Source organism: Taudactylus pleione, unplaced genomic scaffold, assembly GCF_031769625.1.
Source record: "Taudactylus pleione unplaced genomic scaffold, aTauple2 ptg000201l, whole genome shotgun sequence".
Lineage (NCBI taxonomy): Eukaryota > Metazoa > Chordata > Amphibia > Anura > Myobatrachidae > Taudactylus > Taudactylus pleione.
In genome coordinates, this window is record NW_028284603.1 from 31,914,456 (window position 1) to 31,937,287 (window position 22,832).

At 42.0% G+C, this 22,832-nt stretch overlaps 1 protein-coding gene across 3 annotated transcripts; it reads right to left on the minus strand.

Annotated features, from left to right (window-relative positions):
- Positions 1-419: 419 nt before the first annotated feature.
- PAPOLG (poly(A) polymerase gamma) lies at positions 420-22,296 on the minus strand. Of its 3 annotated transcripts, none has more exons than XM_088477316.1 (22): positions 22,052-22,296; positions 17,913-18,074; positions 17,317-17,383; positions 16,764-16,845; positions 16,572-16,681; positions 16,323-16,376; positions 15,978-16,089; positions 15,090-15,179; positions 11,774-11,912; positions 11,580-11,652; positions 11,194-11,314; positions 10,799-10,883; positions 9,653-9,706; positions 8,942-9,061; positions 8,483-8,592; positions 8,047-8,168; positions 7,785-7,960; positions 7,581-7,696; positions 6,329-6,552; positions 6,025-6,084; positions 2,336-2,395; positions 420-2,090 (listed from the first exon to the last, which is right to left on the minus strand). In XM_088477316.1, the coding sequence occupies exons 1-22, from the start codon at positions 22,066-22,068 to the stop codon at positions 1,992-1,994; spliced, it is 2,253 nt and encodes a 750-aa protein (XP_088333442.1). In that variant the 5' UTR covers positions 22,069-22,296; the 3' UTR covers positions 420-1,991. The 3 variants fall into 3 exon arrangements, with proteins under 3 accessions (XP_088333442.1, XP_088333443.1, XP_088333444.1); XM_088477317.1 differs by having other exon boundaries at positions 2,006-2,090; positions 2,278-2,395; XM_088477318.1 differs by lacking the exon at positions 420-2,090 and adding an exon at positions 2,862-2,909 and having other exon boundaries at positions 2,351-2,395.
- Between the last annotated feature and the right edge of the window lie 536 nt (positions 22,297-22,832).

The following is a 22,832-nucleotide window of genomic DNA, read 5'->3' on the forward strand; positions in this document are numbered from 1 at the left end:
TGATATAGGCAAAAACATTCCAAAAAAAAAAAAATATTCAATTTGACACTAGAGTCCCCTACCATTAAGTGCATTCCTCCTTCACTAATAGTAAGTGTTGTCACTGAGTATGCTCCAGAATCAAGCACATACAACTGCATCTTCACCTATTGACTGAAAGAGCAAAACAGTTATAACGGTCCATTCCCACAAGTTCGGAGAGGATGCGAAGATGGAATTTTGGGCTGAGCATAGACGTAAATGTTTTTTTTGTTACTCACTTAGATTCCATGGGGGACACTGGAGCATAATGTGGCATGAGGCTGTTCCTTAATGGTAATCATGGAAGTAACATTACCAGTCAAATACAACATTAGAAAAACCTAACGCTTTCTCTTACCACAGCTATTAATTTACAGTCACAAATAAGGAGACAGAACAGGGGGAGAGTATTTGTTTTTATTTCTGTGTTTGAAACGGTGGAAATTCTACATACAAAAATAGTTTGCATCCATTGCTTATTACAAAACAGTGCATTTAACAATACAGCAGTTGTATATCCTAGTAAATCTGCATAAACCAAACGCATGTTTTGTTAAACAAAGTGACTGAATAAAGTACGAGTAAAAATAAAAATGTATAAAGTGTAGACATTAAATTCCTGAGGCAAGTAGTGGAGAACAAAGAAGGTTTCCAGCAGGCTCAACCGCCCAACTGAGTACTGAGATTGTCTGCTCTGCACCAATAAACTCTTAGCATGAAAGCATCTGTTTCTGTATGCTGTTGTGGAGAGATCTCTCATCTAATAATTTATTGCTGCTATAATTTATTGCACTAGTTTAACAACTAGTGACCAGGCATATCTAAGGCCACATCCACAGTGTGGGACTCAATGGGAGCTATTCAATAGGCAGTGACTGTGGCAAGTTAGCGGTGGTTCCACCCATTCCTGCAGCACCTCATAGCCACCAACACTGTTATGCAGACTTTATCCTAGCACCCCATAAGTGTGCGCAGGATATCTGCAGTGCTGTACCTTAATTCTCAGGAATGAGTGCAGCTGAACTCAAGTCCGGGAATCAAAAACAGGCCAAATAGTCCACTCTATGGGGCGTGCTAAACAGAGTAGGTGGCAGCTGGAGTCGGATGTAGAACAGGAGGAGCTGACATTGGCTGTAATATCCGCCTGTGGCATGTATTTTACTTTCCAATTGTAACAAGGAATAGACATTTTGTGGACTGTAATAAAAAGACTATATATACACGAATTACTCTGATAAATTAAAGGGAAACAAGGGACATACCTAAATATAAGCTTGAAAATAAATGTTAATTTACGTTATGTCTCCACAGGAGACAGTTCAGCATTTAGTTTTCTAGACCATAGTGAAAACCATTAATTCTCTGCATGGAAAGCAGAGCTGGAAGCTTCATAAAGCCTGAGAAACAGAAGGCTCTACATTTGCCAAGTCCAGGAGAAGTCTTTCCCGGACAGGAAGTGAGGTAAGGTGAAGAAATACTTTTTGTAATATAAACTAGGAATGCAGAAACTGGTAGACAAGAGGTAATACAGAACAGTACATCGTCTCTATCAAAGACCAATCCCCCCAATTTTTATTTTTTTATTTTTTTTTAAGCATTTTGAACTTCGACACATTGATTGAAATGACAGTGAGATTGAGAACTAAATAAACACAGACAGGTCAAGAGATAAAGGATCTAATTACAAATCCCAATAACTTTTTTTGCTTTTTTTTTTTTTTTTTTTTTTTTAAATATTTTACAAAAACAGACATTCTAAAAGAGTGTATAAAAATGTATGTAGAATATAATGGCAGTATACATTTTTAGGGTATGAAGTGGGTTAACATCCATAATATTCCGCAACAGTTTTAAGTTTACACAATTCAGGATTCATACATACAATACAGCTTTCTATACAAACATACATGCAGTGACCACAAAATAATTTGTGAGCTGCTCAGCTGCTGCCTTACACCTTTGTCATGTAGTTACCGGTTAAGAGTTAGTCTGATAGAATTTTTAATGACTCGAATATTACTGGTTGGCACAGGAGAAGAGGAGTCTGGCAGCTCTTTACTGGGTAGCCTCTATAAACAGACAAACATCAGGTGGATGTTAACATTGTGTTAAATAAATGCATTAAAATCATGAACTCTAGCCATAACATGTGTGTGTGAATACATTAAAATGCTTTTACTTTTAAAATAAATTTCAGTTTGACAAAGAAGCTTAATGTATAGCACCTTTGTATTTCTAGGTGCACCTGTAAGTTACCTTGTGATGATTCACAGGAACTTCACCAATGTAAATATATAGATTTCATGGATAGTACCTGTGATCTAGAGCGGTCAATAATAGGAATTGGCATAGCTTCTCCTGCACTTAATCTTTCCTAAACAAAATAAAAAAAATGAAGGGTTTAAGGAGATGGTACACGTAAGGATATAATAATTTATGTTAGTTACCTGCAACTTTACACTGCTTATTTACCACCACCATGATTCCACAAACAGCCCCAAGAATCCCCCTTATTAGTGCTTGTCAGAAGGATACAGATCAGACATAGGATTATCAAAAATAAGAGTTCTGGTAGACTTACCTTTGTTAACTTTTAAGTCCATTGGGTGCACAGTGATACCATGGGGAAAATGTGGTTGGAGTGATACAGGCACCAAACAGTTAAGCTTTCAGCTCTGAGGAAGCCTCTAGTCCTCCTCCACAAATACCCCAACCCCTGGCCACAGGCATTCAGTTTTGTAAACAAGCCCAAGGCAGGAAAAGGAGAGGAGAAAGAAGGACAATGTACACCAGAAAACTCACACAAGATTAGGGAATTCGTGACTCGAAAGAAAAATTACCCAATGCAGCCAGGTGAGTCAGGGTGGGTGCCCTGTGGACCCTATGGACTTCGAAGAAAAAAAAAGTTAACAAAAAGGTAAGTCGACCATAACTATTGTTCTTCAGGGTCTATAGGGATACCATGGGGTTATCCTAACACAGTTTACCCTAAGGGTGGGGATGCTCCTGAGCAGAAAGGAGAAATTGCCGCCCAAAGGAAGCATCCTGAGAGGCAAAAGTGTCAAAGGCGTAGAACCTAAGAAAAGTGTGGACAGAAGTGGCTGCCTTGCACAATTGTTCAGCAGAAGCACCACGACAAAACACCCATGATGGTCACACAGACCAGGTAGAATGTTCTGTTGCAGTGTTTGGAACAGGGAGATCAGCATGCGTGTAAACCTGATAGTCATTTGCAACTATCGAGCCAGAGTTTATTAGCTGGTCAGCCTTGTTTGTGAAAACCATATAACACAAAAAGAGAGCCTGAGTTTCTAAAAGTTTGTATGATCCACATTGATACGGAGAGCACGAACCTCAACCAGGAAAGTTTCACCTACAGAAAACGGGACAAGCTCTATCCTGGTGGAAAACCAAAAAAGGGGAGCGACAAGAGAACGCTGCCAAATCAGAGACTCTGCATGCAGAAGGGATAGCGAGGAAAAAGTGTCTTCGCTGTCAACCACTTCAAATCTACAAAGTCCAGAGGTTCAAATGGGGGAGCTGGTAACCCCTTGAGAACTAAAGACAAATCCCACGGTGCCATCGGTGGGACAAAGGGTGGCTGTACTCAGAGAACACCATGAAAAAAAATGCTAACATCCGGCAGAGAAGCAATCTTTTGGTGGAACCAAACTACCGCAGAAACCTGTACTCTGAGTGGCCAGGCAGAGAGAGAGGTCTAACCCAGCCTGGAGAAACGCCTAAAAATCTCAGGGTCATACTTTGTGGATAGACCATTGACCAAAAGAATGCCAAACTCTGTAATACATGTAGGCAGAGGAAGGCTTTTGTGCCTTAAAATCATTGAATCACAGAGCTGGAGAAACCTTTGGCTCTTAAGATGGAAGACTCAAGAGCCATGCCGTCAAAGACAGACTAGGTAAGGTCTGGACGCAGGCAGGGACCCTGCGCTAACAGATCCGGCCATAGAGGAAGAAGAAGCAGAGTGCCTATGGATAGATTCCGTATGTCGGTGAACCATTGGTGCCTGGGCCAAGCAGTAGCTACCAGTATTACTGTTCCTGCTTGAATTTCCCGAGGACCCTTGGGGAGGAGGGAAATCAGAGGAAAGATACGCCAGCTTGAAATCGCACTTCACTGCCAGCGCATCCACGAAGGCTGCTGAGGGGTCTCTGGTCCTGGACTCTTACCTTGGAACCTTGTGGTTGTGACATTAGGCTATGAGGTCAATGTCTGGTAGGCCTTATTTGTTTACCAGAAGCTGAAAAACCCCTGGATGGAGAACCCATTCTGCTGCATGTAAGTCCTGGCGACTTAGGAATTCCGCTTCCCAGTTAAGGACTCCTGGGATGAATATTGCAGAGACAGCAAGAAGATGATGTTCTGCCCAGATCAGAATGTTTGTCACTTCCTTCCTGGCTGCATGACATCGCATGCCTCCCTAATGATGGAGATGGGCTACTGTGGTTGTGTTATAAGACTGGATCTGGACCGGCCTTCCTTGGAGTGGGTCCTGTACCAGAATGAGCGGTTTGGACACTGCTCGCAGCTCCAGGATGTTTATGGGTACATTACTTACCTTTCAGGGAAGATGGACAAATCAGGTATGACTAACCCCCATCCGCGAAGACTGGGATCCGTGGTGAGGAGCACCCAATTTGGAATCCAAAATGGGCAATCCTTGTCCAGATGAACCTTTTGTAGAACCTCTGTAGAGAGAAGGATCCTTTGGGACCGTATTAGATACTGCCCGTTCCAGCGGGGAAAAAAATAAATAAATTGTTGCAGAGGCCTGGAATGGAATTGAGCATATTCTACCATGTCGAAGGTGGACAGCAGAGACCCCAGGACCCGCATCGCAGATAGAATGAATACCCTTCGCTTGCGTACTCGCAATATTAGGGCCGAAATACCCTGCCTGAGAATCCAGAAGTGTCCCCAGATGTATCATCTGCTGTATTGAAGAAAGGATTTCTTCCAATTGATGATCCAGCTGTGCTTCTGTAGGCAGGCAATGGTCAGTTGGAGATGGTGTTGTAGAACAGCTGGAGACTGCCAATATCAAGTCGTCCAGGTATGGCAGTATTCAGATTCCCTGATGCCTGAGGTAGGCGGTCATAACCACAATTATTTTGGGGAAGACCCGAGGAGCCGTTGATAGAGGCAGTTAAATTTGTTATGTCGTTCAGGACAGCCAACCGTAGAAATTTTTGGATGATGGCGTAATAGGCACCTGCAGATACGCATCCTGAATGTCCAGGGAACCCATAAAATCCCCAGGTTCCATCGTCAAAATAATTGACCGAAGAGTTTCCATAAGGAACTTGGGTGCACAGATAAAACTTGAGTTAGTCTCGTGTAGGCGATAAAGTTTTGTCTACCAGACTTCGCCTACATCTCGTATTTTAGCCGCGGAAACTTATCGTGTGTACCCGCGATTCGCCCTATTCATTTCCAAAAGATGCGAAAACTGAGACAGTCAGAAAAGGCGAAAAGTGGTGTCAGCATCGGGGAAATCAGCCTGAACCCCCCAAAAAGATGCAGAAACATTGGGGATCAATGTAATAGTGCCTAAATTAGCCCTAATAAACTGTTTGGGGTACTTAAGTTGGTACACTTCCCTCTAATTAGCCTCTTTGTACAAGTGGTGAAGAATAGCATTAAGCAGTTTTTTTGGGAGAAATAAGTAGTCCTGTCAAATTTGGGGTACTTGAAAATGGGTGCAAGCATATTTAAAAGTCGCTAAAGTGAAGTTATAAAAAAACAAAACAAACAAAAAAAAAGTAACAAATGCACCTTAAGCAAACCCCTGCAATCAAAAAAACACCTCACCCATACGTGCAGACGCCCCAAAAAACACATTTTCCCCATGGTATCACTGCAGGTCACTATGGACCCTGAAGAAGAAATTTGGATTTTAAAAAATATATATCCATAAAAATGTAAATGTAATGCAGGATTTCCCAAAATAACTGGCCAAATTGCTTTTAGTGCCAAACTTACCACAGTTTGCACACTCTCATTTTCAGGTTGTTCTAAGGTAGACTCAGATATACCTAGGAGCTAGAGAGAAAATAGTTTATTAGCAGTTACGAAAACACCTTGTGGAAAGATCTTTGTAATAAGCATTCGCTGTAAAGTGCAGAGTAATTAGTGAGCTCTATATAAACAAGTAGAAACTGAAAGACACTAGGACCAGTTTGGTAATGATTCCTGTTTCTATTTCATGTGGAAGATTCCTAATTGCAGCTGGAAAGTAAACACTGGTTCTTTAATGGTCTCAAGCTATATTAAAGAGCATGCAAACCTTTTCAGTATCCTTTATTCGCTTTGGAGAAGTTTCCAGGCTTGGGGGATGAACCCTTTTAGCTGCAGCACTTCTGGGGCTGACACTTTCCAATCCATTCTCGTTATGCTCCAGGGAGAGGTTAGGTGGAGATACAAGTGGTGGAATAACATTAAGTCCTACAACTGTTGGGATGGTAAAGCCAGATTGTATCAGCTTCTGTATTACTATGGCAGGATCAGTATCTGGGGGAAAACAATATATATATATTTTTTTATAAATAAATTAAATATAATATATAAATATATACACACACACATACTTAAATCAAAAAGTCATTTACACATTTTATTCAGCACCATGTAGTAAAATGTATTCCAGATGAATGGCTTGGCTTTGGACAGAGGGACAGGAGACCTCTTACCAACCCAAAATTCTGGTGGTAAGAAAATGGCCCAGTGCAACCAGGGGTGATTTAACCATCATGGCAGAGACCCAAGTCTCATTGCTTGGCTAAGACTAGTCAATCCAAATAAGTTTTGGATTTGCCCCATTGTGAGTGGTTTGCTGGGTCATCTTTGTGTGCAACTGGGTGCATGGAAGTGCTGCAATGGCAAATATGGTACCTGGGATTGTAATGAAGTGGCAGCTGCTACTTTGCACAAGGAAGTCAGATCTATACCCGGAGTAGGACAATCCCTAATTCCCAAATACTGACTTGTGAAAGGTGTTGCGCAGTGCGAACACCTGCAAGTACATTGAGACAATGTGACAGCTTGTAAGGACCTCTGCAGGTGTACTTGCAGGAGTACCTACTTGAGCTGATGTGCCTATAACGAGTGTAGCTTTGTTCACCTATGTAAAGGCAAACACATGTCTCAAGACTGAGCCTGTAGTTCAGAATATGGACAGTGACCACCATGATGGGAATGGCAATATGGTTTGACATATACAATAGGGTTTATGAAAGTGACAACCAACCACCTGGATGCGAGACCCGGTGAAGTGGGTAAAATTTCAGGGCGTTTCCATTAATGGGCATTTTCTTAAACTAAAAAAGGTCTGCACTCCTAAAACCCATTCCCACTACTTCAAGAAGTCAGTTACCTATAGGTGCCCCATTTGAAATGTACGAGAAAGGTTAGCAATGACTAACATAAATTGCAATACAATGTTGAAAAAAGTTTGTAAATAAAAGAACAAAACTGCAACTAAAAACATTCCGCGTTAAGGAAACAAAAATAAATCCCATAAGAAATGTGTAAATGCTTACTTGCTCCAATAACAGGAATGGACTGTCCTTGAGTAGTTTCTGAAGGCACCGAAGTATTCACTGGTTTTTGGGTTGAAGGAAACAAATTTGCTTGAGTACTCTCTGATACAGGCACCCTAATTGATAGAACAACGTTTCGGCATTTATATACAATTCACCAAATTCAATTAATGTAAAATAAAATTGAAAGGCAGCTACTCTGACCTGTGCACGTCAGACAAAGTAGGGCTACTCGTTCTAGACTTTTTGTGACAAGCTGTAGGAGACTCAAAAGGTGTCCCAGTGTCCGTATCTCTGGAGCTGTCCAGACAGTTGCCATCCAGGGACGAGCGCTTGGATAAGAGACCTGAAGATGAGCGGTTGATATCAGGGACACTTTGCTACAAAACAAGATATGAGAGACTTTAGTAGATCCTTTATAATTCAGGTACGCTCTATTCTTGAAATAACATTACACATAAATTACCTTCTTCCTCTTCTGCAGAACTTCTGGAGGAAGATATTGATGAAGCTGTTTCTTCCTTACGTGCGTTGCTTCAATCTTCATCCCCTTCTTCAGCATATTTATGTTATTGGCCTGCCTATACACTGCAGAGCAGAGGACCAAGAAGTTAAGTACAAAATCCCACTAGATAATCAGATTTCCAGCAATGCCCCAATTGGGTATGGTGTAAAGCAGTGGTTCTCAACTACTGCCAAGCAGGTCATGTTATCTGGATTTCTTTGTTTACAGGTAAATTAATCTACTTTGCCTGGTCAATATCTATCCCACCCCTTTCCACAGACAAATCATGAAAACATGACTTGTTGGGGGTATTGGGGGACTGGAGTTAAAAACCACTGGTTCTACTGGTGTAATCAAAGGTGAAAGAGATTACCCAGATAGAGAAATAAGAACTCACCTGTATCTGTGAATAACTGTATGTCATGTGTTAGATCAATGTTGACACTTTCAGCATTCTCCACTTTCTTGAAGATTATTCCAAGAAGCCACATAGACATATACTCGGTACTGGGGGAAATAAAGACATTTCAGATTCAACAGTTCACATTTTTGGAGCACCCTGACATTTTATACATGTTCCCACTCCTACAACATTCACCTGAATGGGATGTGTAAAATCTGCTGAATAATGGGGGAAATAAAAAACTAACCCAGAAACAAAACACCCAACAAGGAACCCAAACAAACAAAAAAAAAACATATTGACAACATATGAATGTACAGAAGCAAATACATAGAGGTTTAAGCATAAATGCATTATTTAGTTTTGCAAACTAATTTTTCTTGTTTTTCTATAAAAAGAACCAGACAAATCAGATAATGGGTAAACGCTTATAACCAAGTCTCAGGAACTTACTCTTTACAGTGGTCCCGACTCCCAGGAAAAGACTGAGGGTTTACATGGGCCAGCATTATGAACTCATTTCTCTCCAAGTTTCCAACAAGAACACGAATTTTAGACTCAACCAAACCAACCCTACAGGAGATCAAACATTTACATTAAATTCAATTTAGAATATTAAAAACCGGTATTAAATGCTTTGCAATGGAAGATTAAATCAAAGGTTACAATAAAAATAACTCCTATCAGCCTAAAGCAATATTCCTTTCAGTAATGGAAGTCAGATGTATTCTTAAATCTATAACTTATTAAGACCATTACAAAAACAAAAGCCTTTTCATATATGTACGGTACAGACAAACATCTAGGTGATCACGATACAGGTTTGCACTCAGAACATAACATGGTAAAAATGACCCCCTGTAATAGCAAATTCAACATTATAACATGCATTATGGATCCAGCTGCAGAAGAAAGCATTTATGTCAAAGTAAGGAGGCAAATTGTACCCAATATCTTTATAAAGCAGATAAAACACAGTAATATTGATTTAGATGTCAAAGTACAGTAAAACAAAAACTGAATGCACAGCAGTAAACAATACAGATTATAAATGTGTATGGACACTACATAAACTAGCAGATCTGACTAAAACCATGACAAAGGCATAGATTGCATGAGCCTAACCTGTAGTACCAATTAGGAAATGTTTTAACATTTACTTACCATTCCAGGTGATGCTCTTCTGTGGATGCACTGGCAGTCAAAACAATGTAATGCCTATAGTGTAGAAAATGGATGAAACATTACTCTAAATATAATAAGTAGCTTCAGCCATTACATGAAAGGACTTTGTTTTCCACAGAACCATGTGATTTATATCACAACTTGGCTCCCTCCAGTAAATCTCATCAGCAGGGGTACATGCCTGTACGGCTTCATACGCATACATTGGGAGAGGATGTCTCATCTACACGCAAAAATGTCATTATCCGCATTGCTGTTCACTGCCATACCTCAAACATGAAGCTCATAATATATGCCTCAAACCAAAGATCTATGCGGGTTACCCACGCGGCCTGCAATACCTCACTTAAACAGTAGTGGTCCCAATTTTTATCAATGTTTTATGAAGCTGTAGGAAACTTCCTTAATTGTACACATACAGCAACAGGTGACAGTCATTTGACTGCTCTAGTAAACCTGTCAGCACAGGCCAGGGGTAACATACTGTGACATTACACATGCCACAATATTACCCAGTTCATGACAATAAAAGATTATGGTGGGCATTTGTCATTACAAGCAAAGGTGATTGGTTTTCTCTTGGACAGACAGGACCTGTATCTGGCAGAGTTGGGCCTAGTCTATTATACATGAAGGGAATCATTACATAATTTTGTAGATCCTGAAGACATAAGCAGCTTGATCTAAAAAGTACAGAAATATGAAATAGAGGTTTATGCAAGTTGAGTGAGTTTTTACTATACTCAACACCCAGATATTTTGCTAGGTCAGCCTTTTGCCAGCACTAAATGATGCCATGTACACTGGATCTAGCAGTTTCTTCTAATTAGTAAAAAAAAAAAAAAAAAAAAAACTTCCAAGCACTTGACTGTGCTAGTCAGCAAGACACGGCATGATTGTCCTGCACTGCCCTCTGCTGGGGAATTAGTGGTATTACTAAATGTCCTTCACATAAGATAAGCCTTTAACCTTCACTTAAAACCTTGTGCTGTGCAAGGTTCCAATCAAACTTAACCTGGCACCCTCAGGTCACCCAATGCAACTTTCTGCCTTCAGTTTTCAAACAATATTGCAGAGAGTGATACCATAAATTTGTTGCTGAAAACCAAATGATAACAAACTTACTTGTACTTCTGAAAAAAGTTTAGTGGCTCAAACAGTTTAGACCAGTCTGCTTTGCCTTGGAGGATTTCATCAGTGACAGCTAGACCTTTAAAGAAAAACAAAAAATGTTACTTGATCTCTCCACTTAAACATCCTTAAAAAAATGAAAAATATGAAGATATGTACAATATAGCGAACTCAGAAGCCAGTCAGGTGAATCAAGGACTCAGTGAATATGTGCATGCATTAAAAGTAAAAGCCATCAGTAATCATTTGGGCACACTGGCTACTTGGAAATACCTACGTGTCCAGCCCTTTGGTTCTATTCTTGCCCTGCTAGCAGACAAACAGGTCATTTAAACAAAGTTACACTTTCAAAAGCATTCTATATTTTATGACTGTCACCATATACCAACCTTGCCTAAACTCTTCTACCATAATTGTGCGTGTTGAGGTTGAGGCATTGTAAGTAGAGTTCTGCTGAGGATAAGCTGGTGTAATTATAGGCATTAAGTGATACCGGTCAGCAGGATTTACCTGGAGAAAGAATACAGAGCATATATGCATAATATATACAGCATGTGTGCGAGAATATATTACACACACACACTCTTGCACAAGTTGTTAAACTACTTAAAATGAACATGGCAGGTGGGGAAGAAGGGAGGAAAAAACTTTAACATAGGGGGCATATATCATATTGAGCAATAAGCCATGGTTTAGGTGTTATGGTTAAGAAACTGTGGACAGGTAATAACCTGGCTAATAGGGCTGAAAAAAACAAAACAAAAAAAAGACATACTCTGGGATCCCATACAGGTAGATTCAGATTGCTCTCTTCTGGCTGTTTCAGCAACACTGGGTTAGGCCATTCCCTGTGAAGAGGAATAACATATTAGGGACTTCACAGCAAGTATTTTTCTGCCCATAAAAACACAAAGCATTTAGTATGAACCCATATAGTGTTATCTACAGCAATACAACCTACATACTTACCACTTTGAAAAAACAAGAAAAAACTTGTGCACAAGAGTAGATGCTATTGCGTTTGGGTACAACTGGCACGTCCTGGCTACCAACATTGCCCATGAAACACCACCAAGAAATCCCAACATATTAGAATAAATGCCACGCCCTTAAAAAAGAAATGAAATAATGTAATACAGCTTCATACATTACAAAGATACCAAAGTGATAGTAAAGGCATACATAGATTATCTAACACTTATATATACTAAAGTGCAGATGTTTAGAAGTGGAGATGTTGCCCATAGCAACCATATTCTAGCCATCAACTTCTAGAAGCTGCTAGATAAATAAGTAGAATCTGATTGGTTGCTGTGGGCAACTTCTCCACTTTTATAAACCCGCTCTTTAGTAAATATACCACTTAGTCTGAGCCAATTAATATACTGGCGCAAAACTGTTCCACACAGATCTAGGGCAACCGTGCCACCTAATGGTTGTACAGATATACTAACAGCTGCATTTCCTTCAGATGCGTTACACATACATTAAAGCTAATATACTCACAATAACCATTTAATTCTTTCTTCAAATTCTAGGACTGCAATCAAAAGCAATATTCTAGTCAGTTTGTTTCTGGCTCCAGATTTGAACTTGAGACCTAGGTTATAACTACTTACAGCATTAACCAGGTAATGCCATAGGTTTTTACACTTTTCTTTAATGAGCCAACTCATTAACTGCGCCACTTCTCAAATGGCTAAGGGCAGCAAATTATATTCCCTACATGATGGATGCAGCTGGAAAGCGATCAGAGAACAATCTGTATATTCAATGCCTCCATCATGCAGGTCGAAGGACCAGGCGCCAAAAAAAAAAACAACCGACCTCTTGCATTACAGGTGCAGCAGCTTCAGTAAATACAGAGTACATGCTTCTAGATGATGTGTCCAGGTTTTAGGATTTTATATTCTCCCTCTCTATTACATTGTGACGATGTAGTAAGAACGGTCCATTCATCAGAACAGCTGTGAGTTATAGAGTATGCTGGCATGGAAAGGTAGCATAAGGCAGTAAGAAAGCCTGACTTTAGAAAGGAGTCCTGACATCAGTAGCACTCTCCCTCTGCACCTTACAGCCCCATCTGTGCCACCAGGGGGAAATCTGCTGAGAAATGCAGACGCTTAGAATAAAATGCTCTTTTGAGACTACCTCTATGCTATAGAGACCAACTCTCTCATTAAGAGGTTTCTAGAGGTTTTCACTATGTAATGAATGTAGCTTAAATTACCAGATATAAACTGCTAAACACTTAAGGTGGGTACACTTGTGCGACCGTCAACAATGCCGGAACACACTGCAGCAGTTAAGGAAAGTTTTACCTAAATGGTGCCGAATGCGACAGTCAGGTTTGATGTGCAGCACAAATGACCTCCCCCTCAAATGCCAGCAAATGAGAGGGCAACTACACCAGTGTACCTTAAGGCCTTGGTGCGTGCAGCCCAGGATGAAAGGGAGAAACTCAAAGAAAACCAAATATCCAAACCAAGTATAAAATTAAGACAACAGAAAAAAAAAAAAAAAAAGCCAGGAGAATAGGATACACCCTAGAACATAGAATTTAAGCAATAAATACTTTTGAAGGACCTGTGGCAGAAGTGTAGGCCTCAGATTCCAAGGGAATATGCTGGCTACTGACAGCAGAAATGCAAACCTCAAGGGTAAACATACAATTCTCAGCCGCAGTATTCCTAACCTGCGGTTGTGGCATATCTTCACATATAAGTGACAAGTCAGCATGCAGTGCCACCACACGATCTGCCACCATCCACCCGAGTGGGTAATGGCTTGAAGGATTTCCATAATATTCCGCCATTACAGGAGAGATTAACAGGAAGCAAGTATCAGCAATAAGTCCAGAGGGTAGCACTGAACTGGAGATTGGTGCTACAAAGGAAACAGCAGGAGGGACAAAACGTACCTTATGTCCCCCAAATAGGTCCAGATAAATCCAACAAAACCAGAGCCCAGCAAGAATTAAACAGAAGACCGGGCTACAATGAAAGTAGCAAGGACGGCGAGTGTACTACCTTATATCGCCAATGGGTCCCAAAGAGTCCAACAAGAGCAGAGTCATGCTTCATAAGGCAAGTATCAGGAGTAGGACGCCACAGGTTAGCACTGAATCAAAGACTAATGATCAAACCAACAGAGCAGGCAAGAGGTGTTGACAGCTTACTCCCAAGCATATAAGGAGCTCAAAAAAGCCAGAACCACAGGAGCGAGGCAGTAGAACAGCACTCTTAACAGTCACCAGGGCTTCATAGAGACATGCTGTGGCAGTCAAGAGGGTGGCAGGCTGGGGGACCCCAGTGGGGAAGCAATGCCACCGAGTTGAGCAGTGGAGGAGCATCCAGGAGTAATTGGCTGGTCAGACAGGAGCTGTTAGGCAGCAGTCTCAATCACAGAATGCACACAGAAATGGATGGTGGAGGGCGGGAGGCAGCAGCAGGAGGCCGGCGTGCAGAGCTCAGCGCTGGTACAGTCACAGAAGCATGGTCACCAGGAAGCATTTCACTGCAGGAGCAGCCACACTCTGGAGTTAGCCCCAGAAACAAGCAGGCTAGAATGAGCAGTGCCAACGTCCAAAAAGGAGGCCTAAAGACTATACGGAGTGGTGATGAGGCAGACTCAAGAGCAGAGCCCAGCAAAATGCACCCTAGGGCAGCAGCAGAAGGAGAGAAGATTAGGTGTCCTCTGTCGGCCACAGGATAGGTACACAGGATACAGAGACCAGAAAACGCCAAGACTTGTGTCTTACTCCTTGTCTGTCCAGGCCACGCCCCAAAATTATATTCGTTCTAAATTAAAAATAAAATACCCATCTGCAGCGTAGAGAACTAATTTCTATATATCAGGTACATTATAACAGATCCAAGAACAAGCGCTTACATATATGGGATTTAGTATTGTGAACTTAAATTCCCAACATGGTCAAAGCTGCAAATCCAACTCTGGCTGTGGTAGTAGTTCCTAACGCCCATGCTATGTCTGGGATCACAGAAGATGGGACCTGGATGCGATGGAGGGAACAGGATATTTTGCGGGAGGAGATGAACGGTGTGTAGCCAATGCCCATGTGAGTGCTGCTTTCTAACTTTGTACAAGCATAATATACAGCTGGCGAGTGCGTGTTAACCAAAAAGCTGCACAGGGTGCGTGCATCAGAAATGAGGCAAGAACTGAAGAGACACAGCCAGACAAGACAAAACTTTCTACACAACTTCCTTTGCTGCATAGTTCGTATTTTACAAATGCAGAATCAAATTAAAGTCTCTATACTTACTCTTTGCCCACAGCTTGATAGCTCTCAGGGTTAGTCTGAAGTTTTCTTTATCTGGCACCAAATGCAAAATTTCATCTGTAACTCTGCAACCTACAAAGAGACCACATGCACTGTGTTTGTAATGGTATTCTGGGCATTTACCATCACATTGTGCCAGATGGACCAGATTTTAGGATTGGCACTTTAGCAAATACTGCACAAATCACTTATGAACTGCTAGTGAAAAAGCCCCATAGTAACCAGTGAGGGAAAAAGGGATTTCCACCATACACGTCTGTCATGGCCGTTTTCCTATGCTGCTGCGTTTGACCCCCGACCTCCCCCCGGCATTCACCTGTTATTTTTACTGCTGAAGCATTTTTTTCTACATTTATAGAGCAGCATCATTTCCCAATTAAATCTCCCTATATTACCACTCACCGTTAAAAAAAATTAAAATATATATCAGCTTTTAGCACTTGTTTTCAGTACTAGTCACCAAAAGGATGTACACACGATCGATAGATCGGTCTGAATTACAACCTGCACTTATAGTTTTGGGTTACTGCTGTACTCATTTTAGACTTTTCTGTGTGTTTTGCATACTATTTTTATTTGTTTCTTCCTGCGTATTTATTAATAGTTGAAAGAAACCTTTAAAGTTTCTCTGCTGATACAAATAAAAACTAGGTATACAGGTCTCTGCTCTGTGAGAACACTGATCAGTCTTTAAGTGTTCATGAAATATAAAGCTGTATATTTGACTTACCATAACCATCTAAGCATAATATTGTATGGTGGAGCTATATAAATAACGTAACATAAATCATTAGTATCCGTTAATTGACTAACTTGGCATAGCCCCGATGAAATGAAAGCAGCTAGTGTTCCTGCAATGATTGTGCTTACCATTTAAGCTTCTGATGCACCTTATGTCTAAGCTCCTCAATCGTGAGTCGTCACGCAAGTCCAGGTCATCAGGAATGCACTGCGCGGGCAATCTAGCAAAAACCAAATCAATCTATGGAGAAAGAAATACAAACTTACATCTCCATTCATCAAAAGCTCGACACAATTACCATATACAAACATAACAAGATAAACATTATGTCCAGCTGACATGTAAATGTGAAGAGTAGGTTTGATGTAAATAAATTACCCAGCTGGCGACTAGGAACATTTCAAATTATGTAAAGTTTCAATATTCGTTATTGCAATTGATAAGAGCATTAACTTTATTCTTTAGGCACATACCTCAATATTCAGGTATTCAAACTTTATCACAGGCACAAAGGCATCCTCGACTGCCTAACAAAATAAATGATGAAGAACAAGACTTTAATACAATTTACTCATTTCCTTACAAGGAACTAGCAAATCACCCACAGGAAGACAGGTGCTGTAGTGATTAGGCTGGCCCTTGGCGTAGCACAGTGATGTTTCTTAGCTTATAATAACTGCTACAACACCTGGCTCAGAAGCATTTATACTGCATTCACCTACCCTAACATTCCTTATCCCATCCTGGAGCTTCAGCTTATCCACAAATGACTGAAAGAAATCTGACCGTTCCACATGCCTGGGAGCAACACAGAGAGAATCAATATCAGCACCTAAAAAATATAAAGGTTCAACTCATTATCCAGGACTATAGTAACTAGAGCACACTCAATTTAAACGTGAATGCTGACAAACCTTTAGTATGCACTCCAAGCCGATAGGAACCAAATGTGAAGATCTTGCCTCCAGCTGCCGATATAAGGGTTGGCGGAAGGTTCTATGAAAGACATTTTGTTAAGAGTAGTAACCACAGCCAGTTTTATGGTTAGACCCCAGTGTCACTGTGTAAGCTATTAATGTTATTAAAAAGCACTGTGTTACCAGCATTTGGAGTTCCCTGTAGACTTCTCTAATGTGTTTACTAACAGTAAATTAACTGAACAAATAAGTTCTGAAATCCAAAATGTCATGCTACAGTCATGCTAATAGCTGCAGTATTGGCTACAGGGACACTGGAAACCATAGTCTCTAGGGTCATAACCACTTACACATGTTTCACTAGTAGGCTAGATGTTACTAATCGGCATGCACCAAATGCTTGTTGGTAGGATATGGGCCTTGAGGCATAACTAGTGTCTAAGCTAAGGCAAAAACTCCTACATGAGAAGCCGCGGAGTGCAATGGGAAACATACAGATTTCCAGCAACAAACCAACATCAACCATTAAAATGAACATTGTTTTAGTTACCTTACACTCCCCAACTTCGGCAATCCATTCTTTGACCAAGTTATTTAATTTGCCTAAGACAAACATCCTGGAAAAAAAAGCAGGTAAAGAAAGGATGTAAAAAACAGCATGGCTATATGTCATGGACTTGCATGTAGACAGGTAAATAAAAAGGGTGACTAAGACATGACACTTGTCATAATACAAAGCAAGAGAGGCAGAAAAGGTCAAAGACTAGAGAAACATTAAAAGGTTGTAAAGATTGTAACTCAAAAACAATGACTGTGCGAAAACTCTGGGTTTGGGCCCTGTAACCAGGACTTTATGCGGCTAAACCCTATCTAATTGAGCGTGACTGGTTAGATAATTAATGGGCGCCCAAAACAAATTAATCTCCTCCAATGTATATTACATAGTTAAATAATGTAGCACCAACCTTTAAGTTAAATATTTTATTAACTAAACAGTCAGCTTAGTGTGATGTACAAGTCTGGTGAACTTTATACAGACTGCTTAGAGAATGCTCCTTGGGATAGAGTTAAAATGCACAATATAAAATTTATGATCCTCAAAAAAGCTATAAGTGTTTATTTGTTCTGCTCCAGAATAATAAGTACCTGTGGCCAAGCTCACGGTCATCTTCAAACACTCCAAACGGTCTCATTGATTCAATCAGCTTCTGAGTGTAGAGGTGATCAATTTCTTTGGGACCAGCCAAACTGATTGGAGAGGTGATGCCATAATGTTTATGAGGCTGGACCTCCAGATGGCCACTCATGCTATAGCAAACATGTGCAAGGAATAAAGGATTACATGGTCAGGGTACAATGGCACAGCCTATTCCTTCTGTACATGACACTCATTGTAAAAGTCTTAATTATAAAAAGAGCCCCTTGGTGATGTCTCCTGGCAGCCAGAAGCACAGACACTTCCGAATAAAGGCACACAAAACAGAATTTCTTGGGTGCACAGTCAGTCTCTTTACAGTAGCATACATTACCATTAATGCTCAATAATGGAGTCTGCTGTCACCATAATCAGAATATGTAGCAAATATACTTTAAAGCATTGATCACACTGAGATTGTTCGAGAGAAAGTAATGGCAAAAATACATGTCGGGAAACAGATGGCAGTACATTTTCTGTACAACCCTTAAAACTATTTTTGTACATAAGACACCTTCTGAGGGAAGAGTGGAAATAGAAAGTTTATTCACATGAGTGAGACCATCAATATTTGTGATGCGCAGCCCATGTCCAAGAACTGGTGCCTGAATAGCCTGAGAGAAGTACAAGTGACCCCAACTTCTGCATGCAATACATTTTATTCCTGCTATACATCTGGAAAGTGGCAATACACACATAGCTAAGGGTGTATATATTTGACCATGCAAGTCTTACAATTCTTAAGGGGCATACACACTAGACTATTCGCTCCATGAGCGACATTGTTTAGTGTGTCCCTGGCAGGGGTGTGTTCAATGTCACGAACGGCATTGTTCAGTGCCAGGAACTCTCCCTCATGCCTGAACGTGCAACAACCTGACAGTATTGGCAGGCTGGCCTGCATGTTCGGGTGATGAACGACAAAGACCAACGACCTGCGGGAGTGCGCACCGTTGGTCGTTATCGTTCATCGTTTTTGCGTACACACTGGCCGATATAGTGAACGACATCGTCATCGTTCAGTCGTTTAAAATATCGCCCAGTGTGAATGCGGCTTAACACAACAGCTATTTATGTTAACTAGGTACAGTCAAGGTCCAACTCTAGCAATCAAATTACAATGCAAATAGGTTTATGGAGAGACAGAAATTAGGGTAGTGGTGAAGTGCTTGGGCCCTGAAAACGGTCATTGTGTCTTCACCGATAGGACACCCCCCCCCCTCCCACACAATACATTATTGAATTGCATTTTATGGTGTGCTGCCTTTTGTTTCTTTTTGTATGTATACATTTCTTAGCATGGGTTACAACACCTTTTGGTCCAATTACTCTGTCTCCATGACATTTCTGGCTTTTAATACAGCCAAACTGTGAAAGCCTGTTTAATCATCCCATTAATATACTGGTTTCAATCTATAACGTTTAGTATAGGCTAGAGTTTAGCTATAACCGGATTGGTTGCTATAAATGAAAGCACATTTGAATGCTGTGTTTGTCACAAACCACAATTGTATTTATGAGCAGTAACATTGTAAAAGTATGATTGAGAATCTATATTAATATTAAAGTAGCAAGCCATTATGTTCAATTAAAAAGACATGGAAAGCTCTGCATGATCCAAAAGGAAGGATGGAAAATGTTACAGCACATAGGGGGGAGATATATCAAGCCTTGGAGAGAGCAAGTAGAGAAGTTGCCCAAAGCGACCAATCAGCATCTGTAATTTATCTAGCAGCCTTCGAAATGACAAAATCAGATTGGTTGCTTTGGGCAACTACTCCACTTTATTTTTTAAGGCTTGATACATCTCTCCCACACCCACAGAGTGAGCAAAAGAATTTTAGAGCACTACATCATATGCCATGGTAATGTGCTAGCCACAACACTGCAGCATAACAAATACATACTAGCAAACCAAGGAAACACTGGCTCACTTGTTAGGACTTCAGTTTCTCTTCCCTTTAGACTATAAAGATGGGTACACACCTGACTGATATATCTGACTGACTGATCTGCAGATATATGTGAAGACTGTGTATAACATATGTTCTGCATACAAACTGTTTGATTTGTCTTAACTTATGTCACAACTGAGCGGGCATTTACATGTACCCGCCCAGTTGAGCTGACCACCGGTACACACAGCACGGTGCACCAATACATCTGCAGACTGACTGAGCTGTCAATCACCACTAGCCCATGCAGCAAGTGCACAGGCAGTCAGCTGACCGCTCACAGCACAGTGCACCAATATATCTGCAGATTAGTGTAGGGGTAGTCGGCTGAACGCCCGTACACACAACACTATGCACCAATATATCAGCAGACTAGTGTAGGGGTAGTCGGCTGAATGCCCGTACACACAACACTATGCACCAATATATCTGCAGACTAGTGTAGGGGTAGTCGGCTGAACGACCGTACACACAACACTATGCACAAATATATCTGCAGATATATTGGGCATCAGCTGTGCAGCACAGCCGACGCATTATGTCTGAACGACGTTGTTCACAGACATATCGCTGGTACACACTGGGCGACGCACACAATATATTGGCCATTCAATTTAACGGCCGATATGCCAGTATGTAACCACCATAAGCAATATATCTGCTATAGACTGCTGCACAGCCGATGCGATATGTCTGGACGAAGTCATTCAGACACACTTCCACTGCACACACGATATATCAGCCATTCAAATGAATGGCAAATACGTTAGCCAGTATGTACCCAGCATTACACACCAGCTCTACACTACAGCTCCTAATTGGGTTCTATGGCTCCAGACTTCACACCATCATTTCAGTTTCTTCATGTGACCTAGACTTATCATCTGCACCCACGCTAATAGGTACAAGTTTCAGCTTAGGCTGAATATTTCCATTGCACCCCTTGCATCAGTGGCTGTGTTGCGTTGTAGTGCAATTTGTTACCCGTCTACTGTATTGTACGGTTCTCTGAAATGCACGGTTTTAACCTGTACTGTCTTGTTGTTTTACCCTCTATACAGTGCTGCAGACCACTTGTGGCAATCTATAAAGGATAATAACCAACATTACTCTTATAGACGGCCACAATGTTTACAAAGTACAAGAACTCCCTTTCACAGCATTGATGCTTAAAAAACCAGTCTCTACCACTGTCCGTGATCCCTACAGCTCAGAGCACAGCCCCAGCCAGGAGGAGACCATGATCCCTATAGCTCAGAGCACAGCCCCAGCCAGGGGGACACCATGATCCCTATAGCTCAGAGCACAGCCCCAGCCAGGGGGACACCATGATCCCTATAGCTCAGAGCACAGCCCCAGCCAGGGGGAGACCATGATCCCTATAGCTCAGAGCACAGCCCCAGCCAGGGGGACACCATGATCCCTATAGCTCAGAGCACAGCCCCAGCCAGGGGGAGACCATGATCCCTATAGCTCAGAGCACAGCCCCAGCCAGGGGGAGACCATGATCCCTATAGCTCAGAGCACAGCCCCAGCCAGGGGGAGACCATGATCCCTATAGCTCAGAGCACAGCCCCAGCCAGGGGGACACCATGATCCCTATAGCTCAGAGCACAGCCCCAGCCAGGGGGACACCATGATCCCTATAGCTCAGAGCACAGCCCCAGCCAGGGGGAGACCATGATCCCTATAGCTCAGAGCACAGCCCCAGCCAGGGGGACACCATGATCCCTATAGCTCAGAGCACAGCCCCAGCCAGGGGGAGACCATGATCCCTATAGCTCAGAGCACAGCCCCAGTCAAGGGGAGACCATGATCCCTATAGCCCAGAGCACAGCCCCAGCCAAGGGGAGACCATGATCCCTATAGCCCAGAGCACAGCCCCAGCCAGGGGGAGACCATGATCCCTTAAGATCAGAACACAGCCCCAGCCAGAGGGACAACATGATCCCTATAGATCAGAGCACAGCCCCAGCCAGGGGGAGACCATGATCCCTACAATTCACAGAGGAGGCCGCGTTCTGTATATGGCAGTGAGAGCTCACACAGACCCTGAGACTAGGTGACATAACGCTACTACCACAGGCCTGGGCCCCGCAGCCTGCTACCGGGCACAGTGATCGGGCCATAGATACCTGAACATCTCTCTCATGTCTCCTGCGCTGATGCGAGCCCCGATCCTCCAGCGTCAGTTCCAGCTCCAAGCGACACCGGGAGAATCCCGCAGCCGTTACACACTCTACCGTCCGTGTCCCCCGACCCGCAGCCGGCCGGCCGCCAGCCTGCCCAGCTTTATTTATAACAATACTTCACAGCACCTAACATGGCGGCCGCGAGCAGCCCAATCGCCGGCTGCTCCCCAATCAAGTTCCCAGCATGCCCTGCGCTCCGGTATAGAGGCGACGGGTGGCCAAAAAGGCTTATTCACTGCGTGCTGAGCCAACAGCTCCCTCTAGCGGCGCCATCTGTGCATATAGCAGCAACGGGACTGCTGGTGATTACAGTACATTCCAACCGTCAGTAACTACCAATGCTGTGCAATAACTTATCTGCGGCAGCAGCAACTATGGAGTTCTGAGTCTGACCTCAGCTTCTGGAACAAGCATCTCCACGGTGGAGACTGTCTCACCTGTACAGTAGGTGCTCGCTAACACAAGGGCTCAGGATTGCCATGGTAAAAGTCCAAAATGCCATGATGCCATGAAATTCCATGCCAGTTGAGCCAACTACTGTGGTAAGGTTCTATCTATCTATCTATCTATCTATCTATCTATCTATCTATCTATCTATCTATCTATCTATCTATCTATCTATCTATCTATCTATCTATCTATCTCAGGTGTATAAAGAGTATACTTCAGCGCAATGAAGTCCCAATGTGTCCAGATATTTTTTCCAAGTGTATTGCCGCTAAAT

Bases quoted from the DNA above. Each gene is read 5' to 3' on its own strand.
- PAPOLG (XM_088477316.1), bottom strand. The intron at 17,384-17,912 runs GTACTTATTATT...TTTTTTTTCCAG, and splicing joins GACCGTGAGCTTGGCCACAG to GATGTTTGTCTTAGGCAAAT. The intron at 8,169-8,482 runs GTGAGTTCTTAT...TCTGCTCTGCAG, and splicing joins ACAGTTATTCACAGATACAG to TGTATAGGCAGGCCAATAAC.